Source organism: Arvicanthis niloticus, chromosome 23, assembly GCF_011762505.2.
Source record: "Arvicanthis niloticus isolate mArvNil1 chromosome 23, mArvNil1.pat.X, whole genome shotgun sequence".
NCBI classification, from domain to species: Eukaryota; Metazoa; Chordata; class Mammalia; order Rodentia; family Muridae; genus Arvicanthis; species Arvicanthis niloticus.
Window position 1 is genome coordinate 6732438 of NC_133430.1, and position 21142 is coordinate 6753579.

Consider the following 21142-nt stretch of genomic DNA (forward strand, 5'->3'; position numbering starts at 1 on the left):
AGGGAAACTCTCTCCAACTGGCCAAGCTGCCCCACCCACCCACTGGCCAAACTCAGGGAGAGGGTGTCCTGTTCCCACCTCCAACCTTGAAGTACTTCTCTCCCTCTGGCCAGACCACCACAACCACACCATCTTACATTCTCAAAGGAGACATCCTAGAGGCGAGGGGGGGGTCAAACCACAACCCCATCACTTCTTCATACCCAAGCTCTAAGCCCTAGACAGGTACCCTCAAAAGATGTCTGGGGAAGCCAGCCAGGAGTCTCACAGCCCCACTCCTCCATCAACTGAGCCACAATTCCTTCTCCCAAGAATAGGTCAGACGCCACCAGGGACCAAGAACTCAAGGCCTCCATTCACCAACAATATACTGCAGCTTGTGTGACCCCAGAGGACCTACCTTATAAAGAAAGAGGCTGCCGCCGATGGTCCTGTGGAACCCCCTGCTGAGGTGCCTGGGGCTGGAGTAACCAGGGCTGCAGTGCACGCTGCCCCTCGGCCCCATGCCTTAGACATGCGATCAGAACCTGCTGTTGGGGGACAGTCTCGGACAGTGTCGGCCACAGCCACAGCAGCTACAGCAGCCTCAGCCTGGAGGAAGGAGAAATCCAGATAAGGAATAGGCAGGTGACAGACCCATCACCCCAGGCTGAATACCCTCACTTACCCCTAGACACACGCGCACACACACACACACACACACACACACAGACACTCACACATACACATGAATTTGCAAAATCCTGCCTATGTGACTGGAAGTCACAGCCAGGAGACTAGGACCCTGCACAAAAGGCCTGACCTCCGAGGCAATCTGCCAGGACTCATGTCCCCAGCTCAGGGCATGTGACAGGTCTACCCCAGCCACGGAGGAAAACGCAGACCCCACCCGGGGCTGACTCTACAGCTCTTCTCAAGTCTTGTAGTGACCACAGAGGTCAGGCAGACAGACCTCTGCCCCTCATCCCTGGGCCATCTGGGAGCATCCAGAGGTACGATTATACAAGGCACCACAATAAATATTTGGCATGAGCGCTAATTGTCCCCCATGTGATAACGGATGACACTCTACTGTCTGAAATACAACTCTGGCATTTCCAACTAATTAGCTAAAATAAATTCTAGAAAGGGAGCGGCCTCTTCATGGTGCACAGATATAATTAAATGTTCCCAGGACAGCTTCCACAAGATGTTTACTTGCCCTGCAGGCTCTGGGGGCAGAGGAGACTCAAGCCCTAGCACAAAACAACAGGCAGCTGGTCTCTTCCCGGAAAGCCCCAGCCCCTCAAGTGCCAAAACACCGTCTCCACTCAGCCAATATGGCCTATGTCCCAGATGACAGAAGGCTGGGATCCCCAGGCTGAGAGGGCACAGGCCTGGTCTGGTGACTCTGGGATGAGCCAGTATTCCCAGGGTCTCTCAAAGGATGTACCCCTGAGACCAGGTGGTGTGGTACCTCTGTAGAACGAGCCACCTTGTACCCAGAGACCTTACCAATTCGGGACAGTTTCCCTCCTCACCTTGCTCAGCCCCTAGAGGACCCCAGCTCCTAAAGACTCAAGCCCAGCCCAAGCCTTGAGACAGTGCCAGCCCAGCCCCTTCCTAGTCCCCAGGAGCACCCAGTACCCCAGGACTTGAAAGTCCATAGCGGAAAAGGGCAAACGTAGAGTAACGTACCAAACACTGCACCAAACATCTGTCAGCTACATGCCTATAGGTGTATGTACAGGTGTACAGGACAATGGTCCTAACATGCCCCACAACCCAGCCCTCTTCACCCAGTCATCACCCCAATGTGGATCCCTTTTGAATCACTTACTATGTCTTCCTATGAAAGACTCAACTGCTTAGTCGGGAAGAGTGACATAGGAAAGAATCAGCGTATGAGCTGTAAGGCTAACAACCTGTGGTCTGAGTCCTTTGGAGCAGAGCCTGGTTTGGCTGAGCATCTACTAGATACAGTAGCCAGAGCTCAGGGTCAGGAACTTGGGGAGGAGAGGTGTCCAGCTCACAGCTAACCTAGAGTTAGCTTGGCAGTCTGTGATGGCAGTGCTTGGGCTTCGTGCCCAGGGTCCCACAACACCTGGTCCAACTGCCAGACACTGAGGACCGAAGCAGGAGGCATCGCAGGGGGGCAGAGCTGCTGTCCCATCCCCCACACGGCCCTTCTACCCACCCCCATAGACCCAGCCCCCAGGGGGCATCTCCAGAGGTACAGGGGCCTTTAATAGGCCAACCCACCTGCGCCGCTGGTCCTCCCCACACTGACCTGTCTCAGGAGTCCCGCACGTGACTTGGTTCCACCGTCCCACCAGCTGCCATGACAACACGGCTCTGTCCCTCAGGACGGCCACTGCCAATTCCTGCCAGAAGCAGAGCCTGGGCAAGCCAAAAGAAGCCGTCCCAAAGCGAGTGCAGGGCAGCGGTGGTGTGGGAGAGGGAGAAGGACCACGACACGACACGGGGAGGATGTGGGTGGACGGCCAAACAGAAAGTGTGATGGAGGCACACACGGCAGCAACGAAGGAAAAGCAAGGAGAGAGGAGAGCATGAGGCCAGCCCTGGCGGGGGGAAGCTACAGAGCCCTGACTCCGTCACAGCCTGATGGGGCCCACATGGAGGCGAGACACTGCAGACCCTAAGTGGACTCGCCCACTGTTGGCTGATCTCAGCAGCCCTCTAGGCCTGAGCTCTGCTGGGAAGACTCTGGCTGGGAAGCACAGTTCCTTCTAGGACCCCCTCCCCCATCGATAGCCTGCCAGGTGCTCCTGTGAGGGAATGAGAAGCAGCCCAGAGGCTCAGGGCTATGCATGAGGCAAGAGTATAGACCTGATGGGGTTAGCATCCTGTAGAGAGAATTACATCCTCATTCTTGCCTGCCTGCTCCTCTCCTCAGGCCTCATTACCCAGAGGCCTCCAGGGCCTGGTGTAAGATGAGAAGTCCTGTATCTTTGGTGCACTGTGCCCACCACATCACAGAAGCAACTTCACTGGAGCATTACACGGAAGAGGAGGCCATCTCACCAACCCCACTACATGGGTGGGTAAACTGAGACCCGGACAGGTGTGTCAGCAACAAGTTAGGATGGTTCTGTCGACAGCCAGGCTATAGCTCAGAGGGAGTCCTCCACCTCCAATATCCACCTAAGGTCTCTATGAACGGCAGGCAGCGCGTTCTCTGCACAGCTCCGAGTGGGAAGCAAGCAGGCACCCCCAGGACAGTGCCACCCAACCACTACGCAGCGGGGAGCCCTGGCTCCCTGAGGCCCCTTTGATGTCAACTATGCCATCCCAAACCAACCAAAGGGTCAGGGGTTGAGTCCTGTCCTGGAGCTTCTGCTACAAGATGAGACCAGGTTTCTTGACCTCTACCAGGGGGCTTCTGATTGTGGGACATGTCACAAGCTGGCGTTGGGGACACCACATGTGACAATGCTCCTCATCTGTTACAACGGTGTCTCTGCCTGACTGTCTAGAACAGTGGTTCTCAACCTTAAAGCTGTGACCCTTTAATCCGGTTCCTCACGTTGTGGTGAACCCCAACCATAAATTACCACAACCACAAATTATTTTTGTTGCTACTTTATAACTGTGATTCTGCTATTCTTACGAATCATAATGTAAGTATCTGATATGCAACAGTCTTAGGCAATCCCTGGGAAAGAGTCCTCTGACCCACCATAGCCATCATGATACACAGGTTGAGAGCCACTGTTCTAGAGAGATAAGTAGGGACAATCCCCTGGAAGCTCCAGAGCAATGGACACTCCACGGCAAAATAACCAGGAGAGGACCCCTCTCTGAGCAAGGGTTAAGGAAAGCCAGGCCCTCACAGGGGTTACTGGTGGGAGGGGAGGTTTGAAGGACACCCTTCAACCTGTACATGTCAGTGTGTCACTGTGTACCCTGTCACCCATGCATGGGGCAGTTATGTCACCTGATCTATGTGGACACCCCGAGGACACCTGTCATGGCAGTCTCCTCCAAGGATGATTCTCTCTCCAAACCCAAATGAGATGCAGCTGTAGCTTTGGTTAAATAAAATTACGTAGGCCAACAGCTTCTGGACCAGTGAAAACTCAGGGCCATGAGGACAACTGGACCACAGTAACACCCAGATGCCTCACATTCGGCACCTAGAATGTTCCAGGCCTTGCCTGTGGCTCCAGAGGGCCCCTGGAGTCATAGTCATACCATCCCCTCTAAGGACCAACTCTCCTGCCTGAGTCAGCCACTTCCCTGGCCCTCCGCTCCTCATCCCTGTACGACCGACCAATGGGGGCTAGGATGTCTGAACCACCTGTGGGAACCAATCCACCTAATGGCCCCCAAGGCCACCAGCCACTTGTGATAGCTTCACAACCCATTTCTCCAGACGTGTTTAATAGCCGAGGGCCCAGGCAGTACTTGATCATCAGTGATCGACGCCCTGCTTCAAGGGACACTGGCTCATCTGCAGCCTAAAGTTCGATTTATGGTTCTAATAATCTCCCTATTGATCACCAGGACTGTTCTCTAATTATAAATCCATTCCCACCTTTTCCCCGAACACAATCAATGTGCACGTGAAATGAGAAGCAGGGGCCTTAAACGCCCACGTTTACGGCCCGTAGGCCATGGCCAGGTTTGCCCAACCAAAAGCCAATGGCCGACCCTCCCGGCATCCTCCCCCATCACCACCAAAGCATGAAGACCATCATCACGAACCTTGCTGGATGTCTGCTCAGACCTAAGGCTATGGTCAGTCCATCAGTGGGGACACCCGCACGCCTCTGGATCAGCGTCTTAGGTGTGAGCACGTCACCACCTGAGGTGAGCACGTCACCTGAGGCGTCCTTTAAGAGCTCGCTCAATGTCAACTCCTCTAGGAATTACTTACTTGCCTGAATAGTCAGGGCCGTTCGCACCCTAGCCCTGGGTTCTCTTCCCACTCCTTAGGCAGCCCAGCTGTTGGGTCAAAGCCCCAGGAGGACAGAACAGCTGGCTGGCCTCCCTTCAGTTTGGTAAGGGAAGAGTGCTGGGCCATGGTCAGCATGGCACTCCAACCCCAAGGACAGGTGGCCTCAAAAAATGAGCCCCTGAACAAAGCCCAGGAACCAGCTCCAGCTTGGGCAGAATTCTCAGCACAGCCCACATCCAAGAACAAGTCCAGCCGATTAAAGTGCACCCACCTCGGAGAGGCCTACAGTCAAGACAATGGGAGGAGCCTGCCTTCAGTGGGAGCTTATATCAGCATTGCCCAGTGGCTCTGTGCACCTCTGCCCATCTCCTTAAAATGCCACTGGACACACAGACCAGGGGTGAGAGCCGAGCAGCCCACATCAGGGTCTTTGCCAGCTCCGCAAGCCTGAACAGCTGGCTGCTGTGTGTCTTGAATGCACACCTGAAACTAACTCAGAAGCAGGATTCCTTAGCAACGCCTACAGGACACTCTGCGGTCAGCAACCCAGGGAGCAACTGGGGGAACACACGAAGGAATGCTACTTTGTGTAACCAAGCACACATGATCCACAACAGTTTGTTCCCTGCCCTGCTTCATGTCGCCCCCGTTGCCCCGCCCCTTCTCCCATAAGCCATCAGTGCTTCATTCCTGGTAAATGTGTTTATTTATAACTTCTCTACCTCAATGATCCCTCCTACTATGGTCAAGGCGGGGACGGACTCAGACCAACAGTCCAAAGTACACTGCCCTCCTGCTGAGCACTGTGGGCCCTCAGACTAAGTCCTTAACAAGCAGGTGGCTGTGCCTTCAGCGCGGTGCCCCTGGAGAAGAGGCTACGTCAAGCAGGGCTGGTGCAGAGTGCCGGCTGGGCCCTGGTGATGTTTGCCCTCCCAGGGTCCAGTGACAGATCATCCGTCACACCTACCCGAGGGAACCTCTAGGCCAACAGCACAAGTCTCTCAGCCTCCACCCTGGGACTCCTTGAACCAGATAGAAACCTGGGGACACGGGAAGTTGTAGAGACTACAAGAGACATGACGAGGTGCACATAGGCAATGCCCCAGAAAACCACTCCTGGCCAGGGGCTTCAGAGATGGATTAAGGGAATCCAGACCTTCAACCTAAACATCAATACCAGCAACTGTGAACCTCACTGTATATTCTAGGCTCTGTCTTCCGTCCATGGGGCAGGTCTATGTCACCCAACCTGTGCCTCTGAGAACAGCCTGTCACAACAGGTTTTCAAAGAAAGATGTTCTCTTTAAACCCAAGATGAGACAAGGCTCTTCCCAGGAGTCCTTGGTTCCCCCATCAGCCCACAGCATCACAGGAGATCAAAGAAGCAAAGTTAGCCAAAAGCATCCCTGATTTCCCCAGGCTTGCAGTGGGCTCTCCCGATACCACACTACAGGGCACTCAGACATGGTCAGGAGTCTAAAAGGGAGTCAGTTGGGATCTAGTAGCCCACCTACCAGATACTCACCAGGCAAGTTGGTGGCAAGAAACTGTTGACCCTCGAGAGGCTCCACACACCCTCCAGGCACTGCTGGGCCTGGATGGTGACTGTACTCAACGCTCCCCCAAGGCCTGCTGGTGCCACAGACACCTGGACGCTGGGGCCAGGTGGCCAAGCTGTTGCCTTCCTCCTGTCAGGTCCCAGAGGGGGCTGCCTCCCCATGAGGCCCCCTGGTCCAGGTGGGTCCCTAGGGCTGGGAGCCGCAAGGCCTCCTCGGGAAGCATCGGGGTCCTCGTGGCTGGCAGGGGTCTGTAACAGGCGCAGGGCTTCCCGAGTGAGCTGGTGCAGATGCGTGGTGCATACGTCACAGCGGCTCTCGGATTCAGGGCGGCAAGCTGGCTGAACCCCAGATGCTGGGAGCTTGTCAAGCAGCAGGGTAGAGAGGCAAGGATCCTGGGGACCACAAGGGACAGCAATCAGTGCTCAGGTACACAGGGAGCCCATCGCCCAGCCCATGTAGCCAGAGAAATACCATCCTTAACACTATTATGGCCCAAACTATTTCATCCACATGAGCCCAGCAGGAAGATAATTATCAGACTTAATAGCGAGGTTCCCTGTGCCCTTGACAGCCACCCACCTCCCCACCACCATTAACCACGCTGGTTCACGGCTAACAAGACACATCTGTAGCTCCCTGACAACCAGCTTGTGGGTAAAGGCACTGGTCCAGGGCCTGGCAGGAGACTGGCCAGAAGTGGCCTCCAGGCTCCCTTCCCCCTGCTTTCTCTCATGGGACGGAGACTCTGCCTGTTGTTGCAGCCTCCAGCCAGCCCTGGTAGATGCCAGGAGCACAGTGAGACAGGATACTATCGTGGATGGGTCTCCTGGTCAAGTCCCAGAGTGAGTGCGGCCATCTCTAATGCTGACAGCATCAGGAACACTAAGCATAGCTCACTGTCCTGAGAAGGGGTGCCCAGAGACACTGTCGAGAGACAGACAAGAAGAGGACCCTCAAAGTGGGCCATAGGTCAGGAGAATAAGATTCCCACCTAGAGGGAGGATACCCCCCCCAGAGGGACAATACCTCCCAGAAGGGACACAGCACCCTGTATGGGGACACATCTCCCACAGAGAGACTGGGGGTTGGCCAGGCTCAGAGTAACTTATCTAGAAGCAAAACACCCATCCTGATCCAATTCTCTGCTCTCCTGTCCCGGCCTAAGTAATACAGTCCCTTAGACAAACACAGCCTCATGCAGCTACAGCCATCATCCTGATAAGAGCCCAGGACCATTTCTCAGTGGCCCACTCTGCCAGCTCCAGCCTTGGCCCAGTTTCAGGCAGTTCCATACAGGTTCCGAGGGTTTTCTCACAACGCCTGACTCCAATGCAGCAGCCTCCTCAGATATACCCATTTCTCAGACTGGGAGGCTGAGGCCACCAGTCCCACAAAAGCATCTCATTTGTCCCAGAAATGCATGTTTCTTCAGCGTGCCCAAGGGGCTGGTCGCCTGTACCCATAATGCTCAAAGCAGTGAAGGCTGTGTCCAAAGCAGCCATACAGTAAGAAGCAAGGGTCCTATCATGACGAAGGTCTTTTTTTCCTTGGCCCCATTTCTACCCAGAACCCAAAGCAGATAAAAAGAGTGGCCTCTGTCAGACCCAGTATCATGCCAGCTGCCTGATTTATGGAATACGCCATAAATTCTGGATGGTTTCCAGGCTGAGAAGTGCCTGGCAGGTCAGGTCCCATTAGCTGATGCCCCTGGAATTCACCAGGCTCGAGCATACTAGGGGGGCCTGCAGGGCAAGAGAGGTCCCCAGAGATGGCATAGGGGTGGAGGTTGGGGTGGGGTGATCCCAGCCAGTGACCCAGGCCCAGGCTGGCCTGTTTCCAGTCTGGCTCTCCTGATCCAATTTTCCACTCAGCAGGAGGCTGCAAAGGGAAGGAAGTGTGGCCTGGTGCAGCCATTAGCTCAGCTTGAAAGGGGCCGCAGCGCAAGCTCCAGCCTAGAATCCAGGCCGAGCTCCCCTTTGTTCTGGGCCCTCTGAACCGGCCTGGAGGCCTCTGCCTGTCTTAGGGACCACAGCCTCGGAAACAATCCCCCTCCCCTCAGCAAGAGGCAAAAATGAAAGCTAAGCCTAAGGACCAGGCAGAGGGGAGGAGAGCCCACCAGCCCCTCCAACACAGCTAGGCAGAGAGTGGGAGAGAAGCCTGACTGGCCATCAAGAGCAGAAGAGGTCCATCCAGGCACTGGACGGGAACCAAGGGGGAAGAGGGAGTGGACCACCATGTTCAGGTCCCCACTGAGAAGGTGGCCAAAAGTCATTTCCTCATCTGTGCACCAGGCATCTCAGACAAGGGGCCTTCCTCCTTCCAAGAGCTGCCTTGTACCCTGGTCCCTGCTGCATAACCTCCTAGTGGGCCAGAGCCCTTGGCCAAGACCCAAGTTGGTGACAAGCACCTCTGGACGAAGTAGCCAAGTGAGTGGTTTTGGTCTCCTTATCACCACCACCCATGTAGGGGAGGGGGGCGGGGCTAAAACCTCAGGCCACCTTTCCAGTCCTGGTCACACAACAATAGGAGAGAAGTCTGCTGCTGGGGTGACAGGCTGCTCAAACACACTAGGTTACAGTTGGGGTGGAGAATGGGGATCATGACCCACAGCACTGAGGCCCACAGAGCAGAGGCACCGTGGGGCTAGGTCCTTCAGAACCACAGCCCACTCTGGAGGGGCCCAAGGAGAGAGGAAACTGAATAGAGCTGAGCTTTTCATAGTAGAGTCAGGGCTCCAGGAAAGAGGACACACACATACACACACACACACACTCACACACTCACCCACTCTCACACACTCTCTCTCTCTCTCTCTCTCTCCCACACACACACACACTCACTCACTCACATACACATAAACACTTTCACACACACACACACCCCTACACACTCAATTATACACACGAACATACACACTCTCTTTTACACACACACACACACACACACACACACACACACTTCCAGCGACGCCCTCACTCAGATGGGACAAAGGCCTTGCAGCAGGCCACCAGATTCCCCAGCCCTGCCCCCTCAGCACTAGCAACCCCTGCTTGCTTGAACTTCCTCTAGCTGTAAGGAACTCAGCACACAGCAGGGGCGGGGTGGGGGGAGTCCAGGAGGAACGTCAGGACCTGGCTTCCTTTCCCAGCCACCCCTGCAGCTCACAGTGTCTAGTAACCTAAGTTCCCAGGTTCAGGATCTTAACTCCGAATCCCCAGCCACTGGGCCTGTTACTTCTGAAACCCATTGCTTTCAGAGAGACAGTAATTACTGCGTTGCAAAATATTACTTTTAATTTCCGCTTTATGGTCTAATTAAACAGATATTTTACTTGTGCTTGGGAAAGTATTTTTCTTAATTTGATTCAATTTAGCGCTGTGTACAACCCACCCATCACCCGGTGGGTTTTTAGGGAGCCTCCCGTTTAAAAATGATGACTTTTGGGGTTTTATTTTGTTTCTAGGGTCTGCAAGTTCCTTTAAGTAATCCTTCCATTTTCTCCTAGAAGAACAAAGGGGGTGCCCCTGCTTCAGGGCAAACACAGACCTTCCCCTGAGTCCTGCCAACCATCCATTTCTGCACAGGGGATCCCAGCACCCATGGCAGGGCTGCGAAGAAGCCTATGCCTGGAATGCCTGCATGTCTGTCACCCTGGTGTTCCCACTGCACCCCCACACACAAGTACAAAGGAGGGAGCAGATGAGCGTGAACACCCTGTGACTACAGTGCCTGCTACCTCAACCTCCCTTCCTTCCCAAACAAAGCATTCTGGGATATGACCTTGTATAGCAACTGTTTCCGGAGTTAACAACAGGTCCAGGAAGGGACTCCCAGTGGTCGAGGACATTCCTATGTCTCGTGCCTGGCAGGGTAGTCTAGGGCTCAACTTTCCAGCCTGGAAACTGGCAGGCACACCCAGGCTGCCCCAGTACCCCCACCCTAACCCACTAGAGGCCCAGACCCTCCATTTTACCAACCTATAGCCCAGCCCAGCCCAGCCTACCCAGCACTGACCGGCACGCCACCCATAGCCCTGTGCCAGGAGAAGCCCAGCTGGACGACCCAGGACAGACTCACTCATTGAGAGCCTCCCCCTCAATAGCCACCCTGTTCTCTACGGAAAACCCCCCACAAGATGCTAGAGACCTAGGGGGGCACTGATAGCCTCAGCTGTGGGACACCATGGCTAATCGGGACCCCACCTGAAGGGGTATACACTATATACACTCTGACTCAGAGTCCTGGGCACTCATTCTACAGCATAGGCTATGGTCCCTTGACAAAGCACAAAGCCCCATGTGCCTCAGTTTCCCCCACTGGACCATTAGGCAGCAAAGCATCCCCTGAGGCTGCAACAGGCCTGAAGATGGACGATGGTGGGGTTTGGTTATGCCTCTGGAGACAGCTGAGCACAAAAGAACCTGAAACTCACCTGGAAAGGGACATGTGCAGAATCCGAATCAGGCCCCTGATATCCAGTCCCTGGGCGGAGTCCTAGAGACCACCACGTCCAGGTGGCCACAGATGGACCCCACCTACTACCACCCTCCAACAGGGGCTACCTGAGTGTCCTGGGCTGCATCACCAGGATATTCCTGGCCTAGAGCTTTCAACAAAGACTTTTTCAGACAATCCAAACCCCAGCCATGGCCCCAGGACCTGAATTCAGCTCTACCTATGACACCCTAAAGAACCTGCCACCTTACTGGTTCCCAACCCAGTCTGCCACCTATGACTGCCTCTGCATGAGCTCCAGACACACCTATGTCATAGCTATGATGCCGAGTCTCTGGTTACACTTGTGCCTTCCTGATGAGCCTGAGTGTAATCTGCAGATGCTGCAGGCCTCACCTGCCCAAAGCTGCCCTCCAGGCCCTTGGCACTCTGCTCAGGAGGCAGACTTTGGAAGAGAAGGCAGGTGATGGACTCAGGCAGACTCGGGCAGCTCCCATCCCCTCCCTTACCACACCGGAAGAGGCCTATGTGTCTGCATGCTCACAAGTCTTTAGGCAGCATGCTGGTCCCAGCCTCCAGTACCAGGAGAGTCTGTCTGGGTGCTCTGGCCTTTCCACTCTTTCCAGCCTGGATGCTCTTCTCCCCACCAGGTCTTAGGGTACCTATAGAAGAGGAGGAGTCCTGACTCTGACTCTATAAGAGATGCACACCTATATTGTCAAGCCGAAACCACCTTGCAGGCAGGACCCACTCCCTCCTCCCTGCCCATCCATCACTCTACAGAAGTGAAATGACCCTCAGGCTAGGTCCCTGGTATTATCCCTGAATCCAACACCCAACACTTGACAAAGCCCTGCCTCTCCACCTCTGCATATGGCCACCCTCTGCATACGGCCACCCTGTCTGACCTCCTTAGGAGGGCCAGAGAAACTGAAGGGCTTACCTCAGGCCACACAGCCTGAGCAGCAGAACTGAAGCTGACTCTGGGGTCCCCACCCCCAGGCCTCACCCCTTCCAGCCTCCCTTTAAGCCTAGGCCCCTCCACCTGTGCATATCAGGTTTCTGGGTCTGGTGATCAGAAATCTTGGAGTCAGAGCTCTGAATGCTTCCTCTTGGAGAAGACATCGGGAGAGAGGAGGAGAGGCAGACAAGAGCAAGACAGGCCTTATGGTTGCGCTAAAATAAAAAAACACTGGGTTGGCATTAGGACAGTTTCTAGAGTACCACACAAGCTGAGCCTATGAAACTGACAGGAAGGAACCCAAGGCTGGGTTTCCGGGAGGCAGAGCTTGGCCAACAGGACAGAGGGGAGCCCACCCAGCAGTCCAGGCCCCTGAGCACAAGGTCCAGCGTGCCACGCTCCACCCGGAAACAGGAGACAGCTCAGGCTGACCCGGCTGCCGGAGTCAGAGGTCAAGCAAACAGTCTGCAGAAGTATCCATCTGAGTCTGGATACAGCCAACACCAGGCCTGGCCCTGGGCTACACATGACTAGCAGTCCACCAGCACAGAGACCTGCAAAACCTGCCTGCCCACTCCCACCTCTAGCAAGATGCTATGAAAGGGCAGGAACAAGACAAGGCTGGGGGCCTCGTCACAGGGAGCCAGCTGCCCAACAAACAGCCTTGGGCTTCCTGGCCACAGAGGTTCATGTTTGAAAGAAGCTGTCCCGGAGGATACATTGTATTCATCTGCAGATCCCGGACTCTGAGACCCGGCAAGGGTTCCAAACCAGGAGCAAAGGTGACTCCTCTTTGGACCTTGTAGGAACAGATGGGGAAACCGAGGCCTCTAATTCCTGCTCCAGACTTCCCTTGCCCATTGCTCATTCCATTGGGAAAGGAGAGACTGAATTTGGCAGTGGCAGAGGCTAGACCACCCACCTAGTAGCTAGCAAGAACCCACAGGGCCAGGTTAGTCTCTCCCACCTGCTCTGTACTGCTCAAGTTCCCCACTACATGAACCAAATAAACAGAGAAGCTAGGTCAAGGCATGCTCGCTCATTCAGGGCCTTGAGCACAAAGACTGTGTGGTAGCTTCCAGGAGGAAAACAATGTAAACTAAAAACAAAACTATGTGACTAACACAAAGTCTAACATGAACGCACAGGACCGATCTCTTTCCTTAAGAGAACAGTACCACGAGGTTGGTTGTCTGGAGTTAAGAGACCTACTTGTGAACTTCCCGGCAGGCTAAAGTAAATGAGAACTAGACTTTCGATGTATGTAAGACAAGAACCAGCACCTCCCCTACACACCCCACCCCACTTCCACCTACAAGTTCCTTCCCAGACACCAGAGAGAGGTTCTGAAAATCCTACCTACTCCAAACCATTGGCTGCAAGGCCCTTCATGTTTGACCAAGCCACTCAAAGTGCTAGGGACTTCTACAGCCTCCGTGCCCCATGTTGCCACCCGTCATGAGAGGGCAGTGAGACCACTGACGACTCAGTTCCTGCCTAGCTTCATGTATGACAGCCTTCCTGGCAGAAGACATGCATGTGTGTGTACACACACACACACACCCCTCTCATGACAGGACGCTTGTACCAGGTACCCCAGGCATGCAAAACAACTACTCCAACACTGCCCCAACAGAAGTTCAAAGGAAAAAAAAAAAACCTCACACCCCTAAGCCTAAATCCTTCCCCGAGTACCCACCCCCACCCCAATGCTGGAAACCTCAGGCCAGCAAAACAGGTAAGGACTGCACCAGCCGGCCATAAGAGACCTATTCATTGCTGTACACTGAGAGAAGCAGGAAAGCCAAGCCGGGGAACTACAGAAGTTGGAGGGTAAGGCTGGGGCTACCAGGCTCCTCCTAGTCCCACCTGGACCCCAAAGTAGCATCAATCTCTGAGCACCTCCAGTCCAGCCCCTTGGAAAGGACAACTCCCTGCTGAGTCACCTCATCTCCAGCCAGCCAGCCCCAGGGAGCACAACCCCTCACACCTCCCCAACTGACACCTGGGCTCAGCTGGGAAACGGGGCTGACACCAGGGCTCCACCCTGCAAGGCCCCAGGCAAGTACTGGGCCTGGCTCCAAACACCGTGGAAGGTGGCAGCCTTGAGGCTGGGGGCGCTAGCTATGCCAGAGAGCAACTTCCAAATCAGAAGAACCAGCCTCAGTCCTAGGTCACCCCGGCTATAACCTGTAGTGGGGGTGGGGGGGGGGACGGGAGAGGGGGAAGCACGGTCGGACCTCCCCACAAAACACAATGCGACCTGAGCAGCCACAGCATACACGCCCAGCCTTTCCAGAGGCTAGCTCGCAGTAGAAGGCAGCCCCGTGAGAAAGCGCCAAGACGTGCCCACAAATGATATTAAAATGAAACGAGCACATACCAAGCCACTGAGGCCGGACCACAGGGATGGCAGGAAGGCTCCAGCCCCTGGCCCTCAAGGGCTGGCTCCTGTGGGTCTGGAGGCTTCATGGGAGTGGGAGCTATAGAAGAACCAGCACCAAAAGGTCCAGCCTTGGGCAGTCTTGTGCACAGCTCCACTTAGGCAGACAGAGGCCACAGCAAAAAAACAAAACAAAACAAAAACAAAAACAAGGGCCCCAGGGGCAAGAGGATGAAACTCTGGCTGCAAGAGCAGGAGCCCGGCAAAACCTAAATGAGAGTCAATCATTTTCCCATTGGGGAGTCATCAATTCACTCCAGTATTGACAACCAAAGAATGTCACGGCCGGGGAGGAGTCACCGCCTCTCAATAACTCTCTCTGGGTATCATCTGGGATGGCTCCTGAGCAACAACAAGACATCCTTTGTAGGGAAGAAGGGTTACCCTCTGGGACCATCCCCTTAGGGGACACACAGGCAGACTCCAGCCCAGCAGCCTTTGGGGTGCCCGTGCATGAGGCCTAAGAGGAAACTGGCCATTCTGCATTTACACGTGACTCATCTGCTTGCCCCAGCAAAGCTATTGCTTGAGAGTAGCGCCCTGGACTAGGAGAGGCGAAGGGTCTGCCGGAACCTTGTGGTCGTTTCACTATAGTACATGTAGACACAGCAAAGACGGGGCTCAGATGCTCAGACAACAGATTAAAGAAAGACCTGGGCTTTGGTTCTCGAGTGGAAGGTGCTGTGTTTCAAGCCCCAAACAGATCTCATGGACAGCCATACCTGAAAGGGACCACAGCAGGGGGATGGCCAGGTGGGCTCCAACTACAGCATCCAATACACACACAATTACACAAAGACCCAGAATGAGGGTGACCCTCAAGTCCACCTCAGAACCAGAGCTCTGTCCTATGCGTGTGCAAGGCAGGCGACAGGTGACTAGTGTACACAGGAGACCAGCCAAGAACTCTGAGAGACCCTGCCAGGAGGGTAAGTGTCTGCTAGGAGAAAGGTAGGCCAGCAGTTAATGCTTTTTTTAAAAAAAGATTTTCACAGGCACAGGATGCTACCAGGCTGACTCCTTGACCCTATAGGTCCTTCTCATTGAGATTAGACAAGGGTCCCCAAGCCCAGGACCCTAACCACCCGGTCAGGGTCTCAGCTTCAACCTCCAAGCAGCAGCCTAGCAGGCCCACAGAGACAGAAATGAGATTCAGGAAGACTTCCCTACAAGCTGTAAAGTGCTGTCCTCACAGGAGAATTCCTGCTCCCACAACTAGAATTAAGACATAGAACCCCACAGATCCTAGCGCTCACCCTAAATCTGAATAGAACTCACAGTGATGATCAAGATGTCCTCCATCTGCCTTTCAGAGGGATCCCCTCACCTCAATGCTTTGTGTGTGTGTGTGTGTACACACATAGTGGTTAATCAAGGGCTATGATTGCCGTTCCCTGTGGCCCATACTGGCAACAACACAAAAGTGGTACCCACTGAAATCCTGGGCTTCGGGTACAACACATGTGCCCCAGGGCACTCGATTTCTTTCTGGAGAAAAATGAAGAGCAAAGCCTTCTTATCCTGAGCACAGCCCTCCACAGGTTAGACAGCACTCCCAGAACAGACTGAAGCCTCCTGTGTGGCAAACAAAACACACAGCAGATAAGATGCTATACAAAGCCACACAAAGCCCTGACCGGGACCCTGGTTTGCTCACCAGGCCCAGGCTAGGTTAAGTAAGCCTTAACTGGTAGGGTGGAGAAGCAGCTTATATCAAAACCCACACGCGGGAACTTGGGAGGGGGACAGCAATGTGTACAGGCGGAGGCCACAGACCTCCATCGATGTCCCCCAGTTCCACCAGTCTACTACTGTGACCACAACTCCCTTTACTAGGGCTCCATCAACCAGTGGCCAGCCAGCCTGGGTCCTGAGCAGCAGAGCAAGGCAAAGCACAGTCCCAGAGTGGGGAGGCAGCTTGGCTCCGGTATCAGCTTGCTTCCTGAAGGGCCTCAGGAGCACATCCTCAGGACCCTCTCTGGGATCAAGGCTTTCTAAGATCCAGGGCTCAGCAAAGGCTGGTTGCCACTGGCAAAAACCAAACAACACCCATGGTCAGTCACATCTCATACAGGCCCACAGATCTACCTGGTCTGAAAGGCTGTTAGCATCCCTACCACTGACAAGCCAGGGGACCTGGAGAGGTGCTCAGAAAAGACACACCTGACTGGCATCCACCATATCTGACCTGACCCAGAGTTAGCCCAGGGTCTCATCCTAACCACATCACTGCTTAAAGGGTGGTATTTGGACAGGATGGGGACTACTGGCGCTTCCCCAAGGGCTCCTTTACCAAGGCTGAAGGTCAGAAGCAGCTTCCTGTGGAGACCCCCACACCCTTGCCTTGCACACTTCCAGGGACCATTGTTCCCTGGAACAATGCTCCTGTTCTTTACATGCCTGGCAAGACTGGCCGGAAAGCCCAGTAGACTCCTCTCCCACCAGTACTTGCCAGCCACGCTGCAGCCTGGGAAACCCAGAGGCTCAATAGTCATTACCTACATGGAAGGCCTAGGTCCAAGAGGCAGAGAACCAGGGCAGGACATAGGCCCATAACAGACACTGGGTAAGCATGGGACAAAAACGCCCACCCTCCAGCTGCAGAAAGGGGCTCACTCTCTCACCTTTTATACCCTCTCTATACAGGCATGCCAATGCCCAGATGCCCAAAGTCCCACACCATGACAAGCCCTGCCCTGGGTGAAGTATCCGTCTTCCCCTGTTCTACCCCACCCAAACACAGACTGACTCCAGCTATGGGACATCTGCAGCTAGGAAAGAAATTTACCCAACCCCCTCTGACATGCGGCAGGCCTCCTAGGGTGAGGAGCACCAACACACAATCTTGCAGACTATGGCATGGGGGCCCATGTTGAACCCGCCACGCTCCAAGCCTCAGTCCCAGCCCCAAAGACTCCCAAGTTCCAGGTCTTCCCTGTCGAGGTACAGCCTGAAGAGGGATCACATACCCGGAGGGGAGTCCCGGGCCCGCTGACCAACTTCCACGCCTGTCGTTTGAGCTCCACGAGCTTCGTGTGGCAGTGGCGGCACCATCCGCCCCCACCGCCCGAGTGGCCCTGCTCTGCGCTGGCCCCGGCGCCTTCCGGAGCAGGGCGGCTGCTGCATGGATCTTGGTCGAGTCCGGCGGGCAGCCTCTTGCGCGGGGATACTTCAAGCGGCGGGGCTTCTCGAGCTGGGCCGCACTCAGCCACCTGCGGGGGTTGGAGATGGGACAGTAAGCCCAAGCCTTCGGGCGACGCCACTGCGGGACTCCACGCGGCCGACTCCAGACCCAGTCGCTCACGCCCCTAAAGCCACGCTCGCACAAAAGTTAGGGCGCTGGATGCAACGCCAGAGGTCCCTGGCGAAGAAGCCCCAACCCGACGCTCGGGGCCCCGTCCCGCTCTGCTCCAAGCCCCACCCCTAGAGGGCGCCGTACACCCCGCTAGCATCCTCGTTGTCCTGGGCTCTGAACCCGGCGCCCGCGGATCCCAGCCGCCCGCTCCTAGCAGGGCCTTGCGTACCGCGGGCTGCACCGCACACAAGGAGGCGCCGCGGCCGACCATGGCACGGACGCAGGAAGGGATACGTTGGCTCTCGAGGCGCAGTGGCTACGTGATCCGGCCCAGGGGCACCCCCATGGCCAGGCCTGCTGCTCCGAAGTTGGCAGAGCAGGCGAGTGGCGGAGAGCACGCTGAGGACGCGGCAGCCTTGCTCCGGGACAGGCTGGGCGGGGGCGGGGGCGGGCCAAGGCTTGTAGGGGGAGGGAAGGGGGCGGGACGCCAGAGCGCCGCCCCCACCCTGAGCAGAGCCAAGTGGGCGGGGGTCCTGCTCCTCCTTGCGGCCCCGCCTACTGCTAGGACCCCAACCTGTTAGTTGAGTGCAGATGCGGGAGGGGCAGTGGGGGCTGCCTAGACACAAGTTACGCGCACGCATGCGCCTCTGTCGCTCCTGAGCGAGGATGGAGTGCGCCTCCTGGGAGGCACCCAACATTCTCCTCACTTTGCGAGCGGGAAAACTGAAGCTTTTGCCCAAGGTCGCCCTGCAAGGAAGCGGGTGTGGGGGATGGGGGTAATGAAAAGCCGGCCAACGGCTTTCCCCCAGAACACCCAGAGCACTTCGAGTGTATCTGGCCACGCTTTGGCTCCAACTGTCTCTCATGGGTGAGGGTCTGCGTTTCAAGAAGTGCAGTGAGCGGCTACGAGCTGTCTCGCAGTGTTTTTGCAGCGGCTCCTGTGCCTAAAAGTGCATTGCACGCTGAGCCGCCTGGGAAGTGGGAGGAAGAGACGCTGCTGGCCCTGGGGGTGTGCTGGACCTGTTGTCTGCCGGCCTAGCAGATGGGGAGTTAGCTCCGGAATTAATTGCCTGTTTGTCTCCGACCGGGAGGTCTCCCCCCTTCCCCAGCGACCAGTTGCTCTCGCCCAAGTCAGACCCCAAGTGTCACCACCATCTGAGGTCGCAGGGGACTCCGGCCCAAGCTCTGGATCAGCCCGAAACCCCAGATTGGAGCTAGGCCGGCGCTGCGGCCGGGCTCCCCGTGACACAAGCGCCACCTGCCGGCCGTCGTGGGAACAGGGTTCGAGGGCGCAGAGACAAGAACGCGTTCTGAGCGCAGAGCTTTCTGTTTGAAGCTGAGACTTAGGACAGCTGAGCCAGGGTGATTCAAGGAAAGACCCTGGCCGGACATCCCCAGAACAGTCAGACCTTCGCACGTTAGAGGGTCTGTCAAATGACCTCTCCTTTCCGTTCAACTCCCCGTTCCCCACCTCGACCCTGCTTACTTAGCCCTCCACTCCTACACACTATTGGCCAAGAGTGGGATGAAGATCCTGTTTTCCAGGTCATCTATGACTTAAAAGAGTCTGTAAACACGACAGGAAGTCATGAGTAAACTGGGAACGGGCTCCCCACTTTCGGCAACCCTCAAACCTCCAAACCCTTCTCAGCCTGGCGAAGGAAGACAGGCAGGCGTCGGCCCACCCTGGGATCTGGGTAGCCTCAGGCACCACCCTCCTCAGTCCACCCCTGCAAGCACTACCAACAGCGTCACCCCGCCCCTCTACGGCACTGAAACAAACACCCCGGGCCCAGGAAGCTCACAGACTGTTATCGACCTACACACACACACACACACACACACACACACACACACACACACACTCCTCACACGCACACCTAGAAGCATTCATTACCCGGAACCCAGGCACTGCGTTCATGATGGACCACACCCGCAACTTCACTTCCCCGCACCAGCGCGGCTCTTCCGGAAGCATACTCCACGTTCGAGTTCCCAGAGGACACAAAACACAGCCCCGCAAGACCCTGGGGTGCACCAAGCAACTGGACGGATCTCAGAAAACTCAGATCACCACCCCCATCCTTTTTCCTTGCCCAGCCCTGCAAGGTGAGAACCGGGATCTCTGCGCTACGCTCTCTTCCATGGAAGATCGCTGCTCAAGACTCGGGTTCCAGCGCAGCCTCGACTAGAGAGGAGGGATCAAGCAGCACCAGCCCGGGAAAGTGCAGCCTCCGTGCGAGATACAGGACTCCGCCCGGGACCCGCCGCGTTTTCGCGGGGCTGCACAGCAAAGTAGCGGGACGGCGTCACCACTGCCATCCCGGCCCCGCGAGCTCTCACCTTGCCTCGCCGCCGCAGGAGGTGACTGGTGAAACCCAGGATGATGTCCGAGTCCAAGCAGAGCGAGCCCATCTCCAGCAGGCTTGGAACCTTTCGGGGCGCGCCGCGGGGCGGCTCGGGGGACCCCGGCAGCGCCATGGAGAAGTGGACCTTGGGCAGCGGCCCCGAGCGTCTACCGCCGCCGCCGTAACCACCCCGCCCGCGCGCTCCCTGGCCGCGCGCCCGCCGTCGCCGAGCCCCGCACGGCGCCCGCCGCCCACCAGGCCCCCAGTCCTCGGCGGCCGGCGCCCCCCAGCCCTGCGCTTGCTCCGCGCCGCGCGCCCGCGCCGACAGCCCCGCCCGCCCGCGCCGACAGCGCCCCCTCAGCCCGGGCGGCGAGCCGGACACGCGGACCCGAGTTGGGAAAAGATGCGTAGAATAGAATGGGGACCAAGACCCCGCCAAGTCTGCACCTATTCGCCTTCCGCGCCCCAAAACACCAGGACTTTTTGCGGTGGGCACTGGCACCAGGAAGGGACACCGCAACCAAGTTGGGCTTCTGTAAACCTCTGCAGATAAGAAGCATCTTTTCAGCTTCGCTCTATTCTGTCCTAGGCATCTTAGGGTCCGGTCTCAAGAAATAAAGAAAGAAAGGAAGACAGGCAGACTGACTCGGGGAGGCAGATGACACCTGTGTTCCCAGCACTGCGGGTGCTCCAAGGCACTTGGGCCTGGGGCAGCGTTTAGGAGCCCTGGCTCCCCACACTTGCAGCGAGGCTTTGCTCGGACACAGACTGCGGCACTCTAAAGCCTTGGGTGAGATCACACGATCTGGGCAGAGGGTCAGTCCTGTAGTGAAAGAGTTGCCTAAATAACCCAATCCCGCCCCCCAGGTCTTTAGAGGTAGACAGTATGGGAAAGAAGAGGCACAGGAAACTGAAGCAGGACCTGGAAAGACAGCAGGCACCGGAAGGAAACATCTTTAGAGGCCAGGCTAGGCTGCTGAGACTCCCTGTTACTCCGTACACTCCACTACAGAGAACCTTGGAATTTCTTCATTCCCTGATCTTTCAGCGGGAGACCCTCCAGCTCCGGGGGTCTTTGGTTTGACTCCCCCCTGTGGCCACTGGAGATCAGTATCTCAGCCTGACAGGCCAGTCTAAACGCCTTGGGCAGGCCCGCAATGACAGACAACCGCCCAGTGTCT

At 56.2% G+C, this 21142-nt stretch overlaps 1 protein-coding gene across 1 annotated transcript; it reads right to left on the bottom strand.

The window, feature by feature from the left end:
- Positions 1 to 381: 381 nt before the first annotated feature.
- Kif26a (kinesin family member 26A) lies at positions 382 to 18047 on the bottom strand. Its single transcript, XM_076921021.1, has 4 exons — positions 17843 to 18047; positions 17288 to 17530; positions 6426 to 6851; positions 382 to 591 (listed from the first exon to the last, which is right to left on the bottom strand). Exons 1-4 carry the CDS (start codon positions 17882 to 17884, stop codon positions 397 to 399), a joined length of 906 nt encoding a protein of 301 aa, XP_076777136.1. The 5' UTR covers positions 17885 to 18047; the 3' UTR covers positions 382 to 396.
- Positions 18048 to 21142: the final 3095 nt, after the last annotated feature.

Bases quoted from the DNA above. Each gene is read 5' to 3' on its own strand.
- Kif26a (XM_076921021.1), bottom strand. From the start codon at position 17,884: ATGGTCGGCCGCGGCGCCTCCTTGTGTGCGGTGCAGCCCGCG. The intron at 17,531-17,842 runs GTACGCAAGGCC...CAACCCCCGCAG, and splicing joins TGTGTGCGGTGCAGCCCGCG to GTGGCTGAGTGCGGCCCAGC. The intron at 592-6,425 runs GTGAGTATCTGG...TCCTTCCTCCAG, and splicing joins TCTTGCCACCAACTTGCCTG to GCTGAGGCTGCTGTAGCTGC.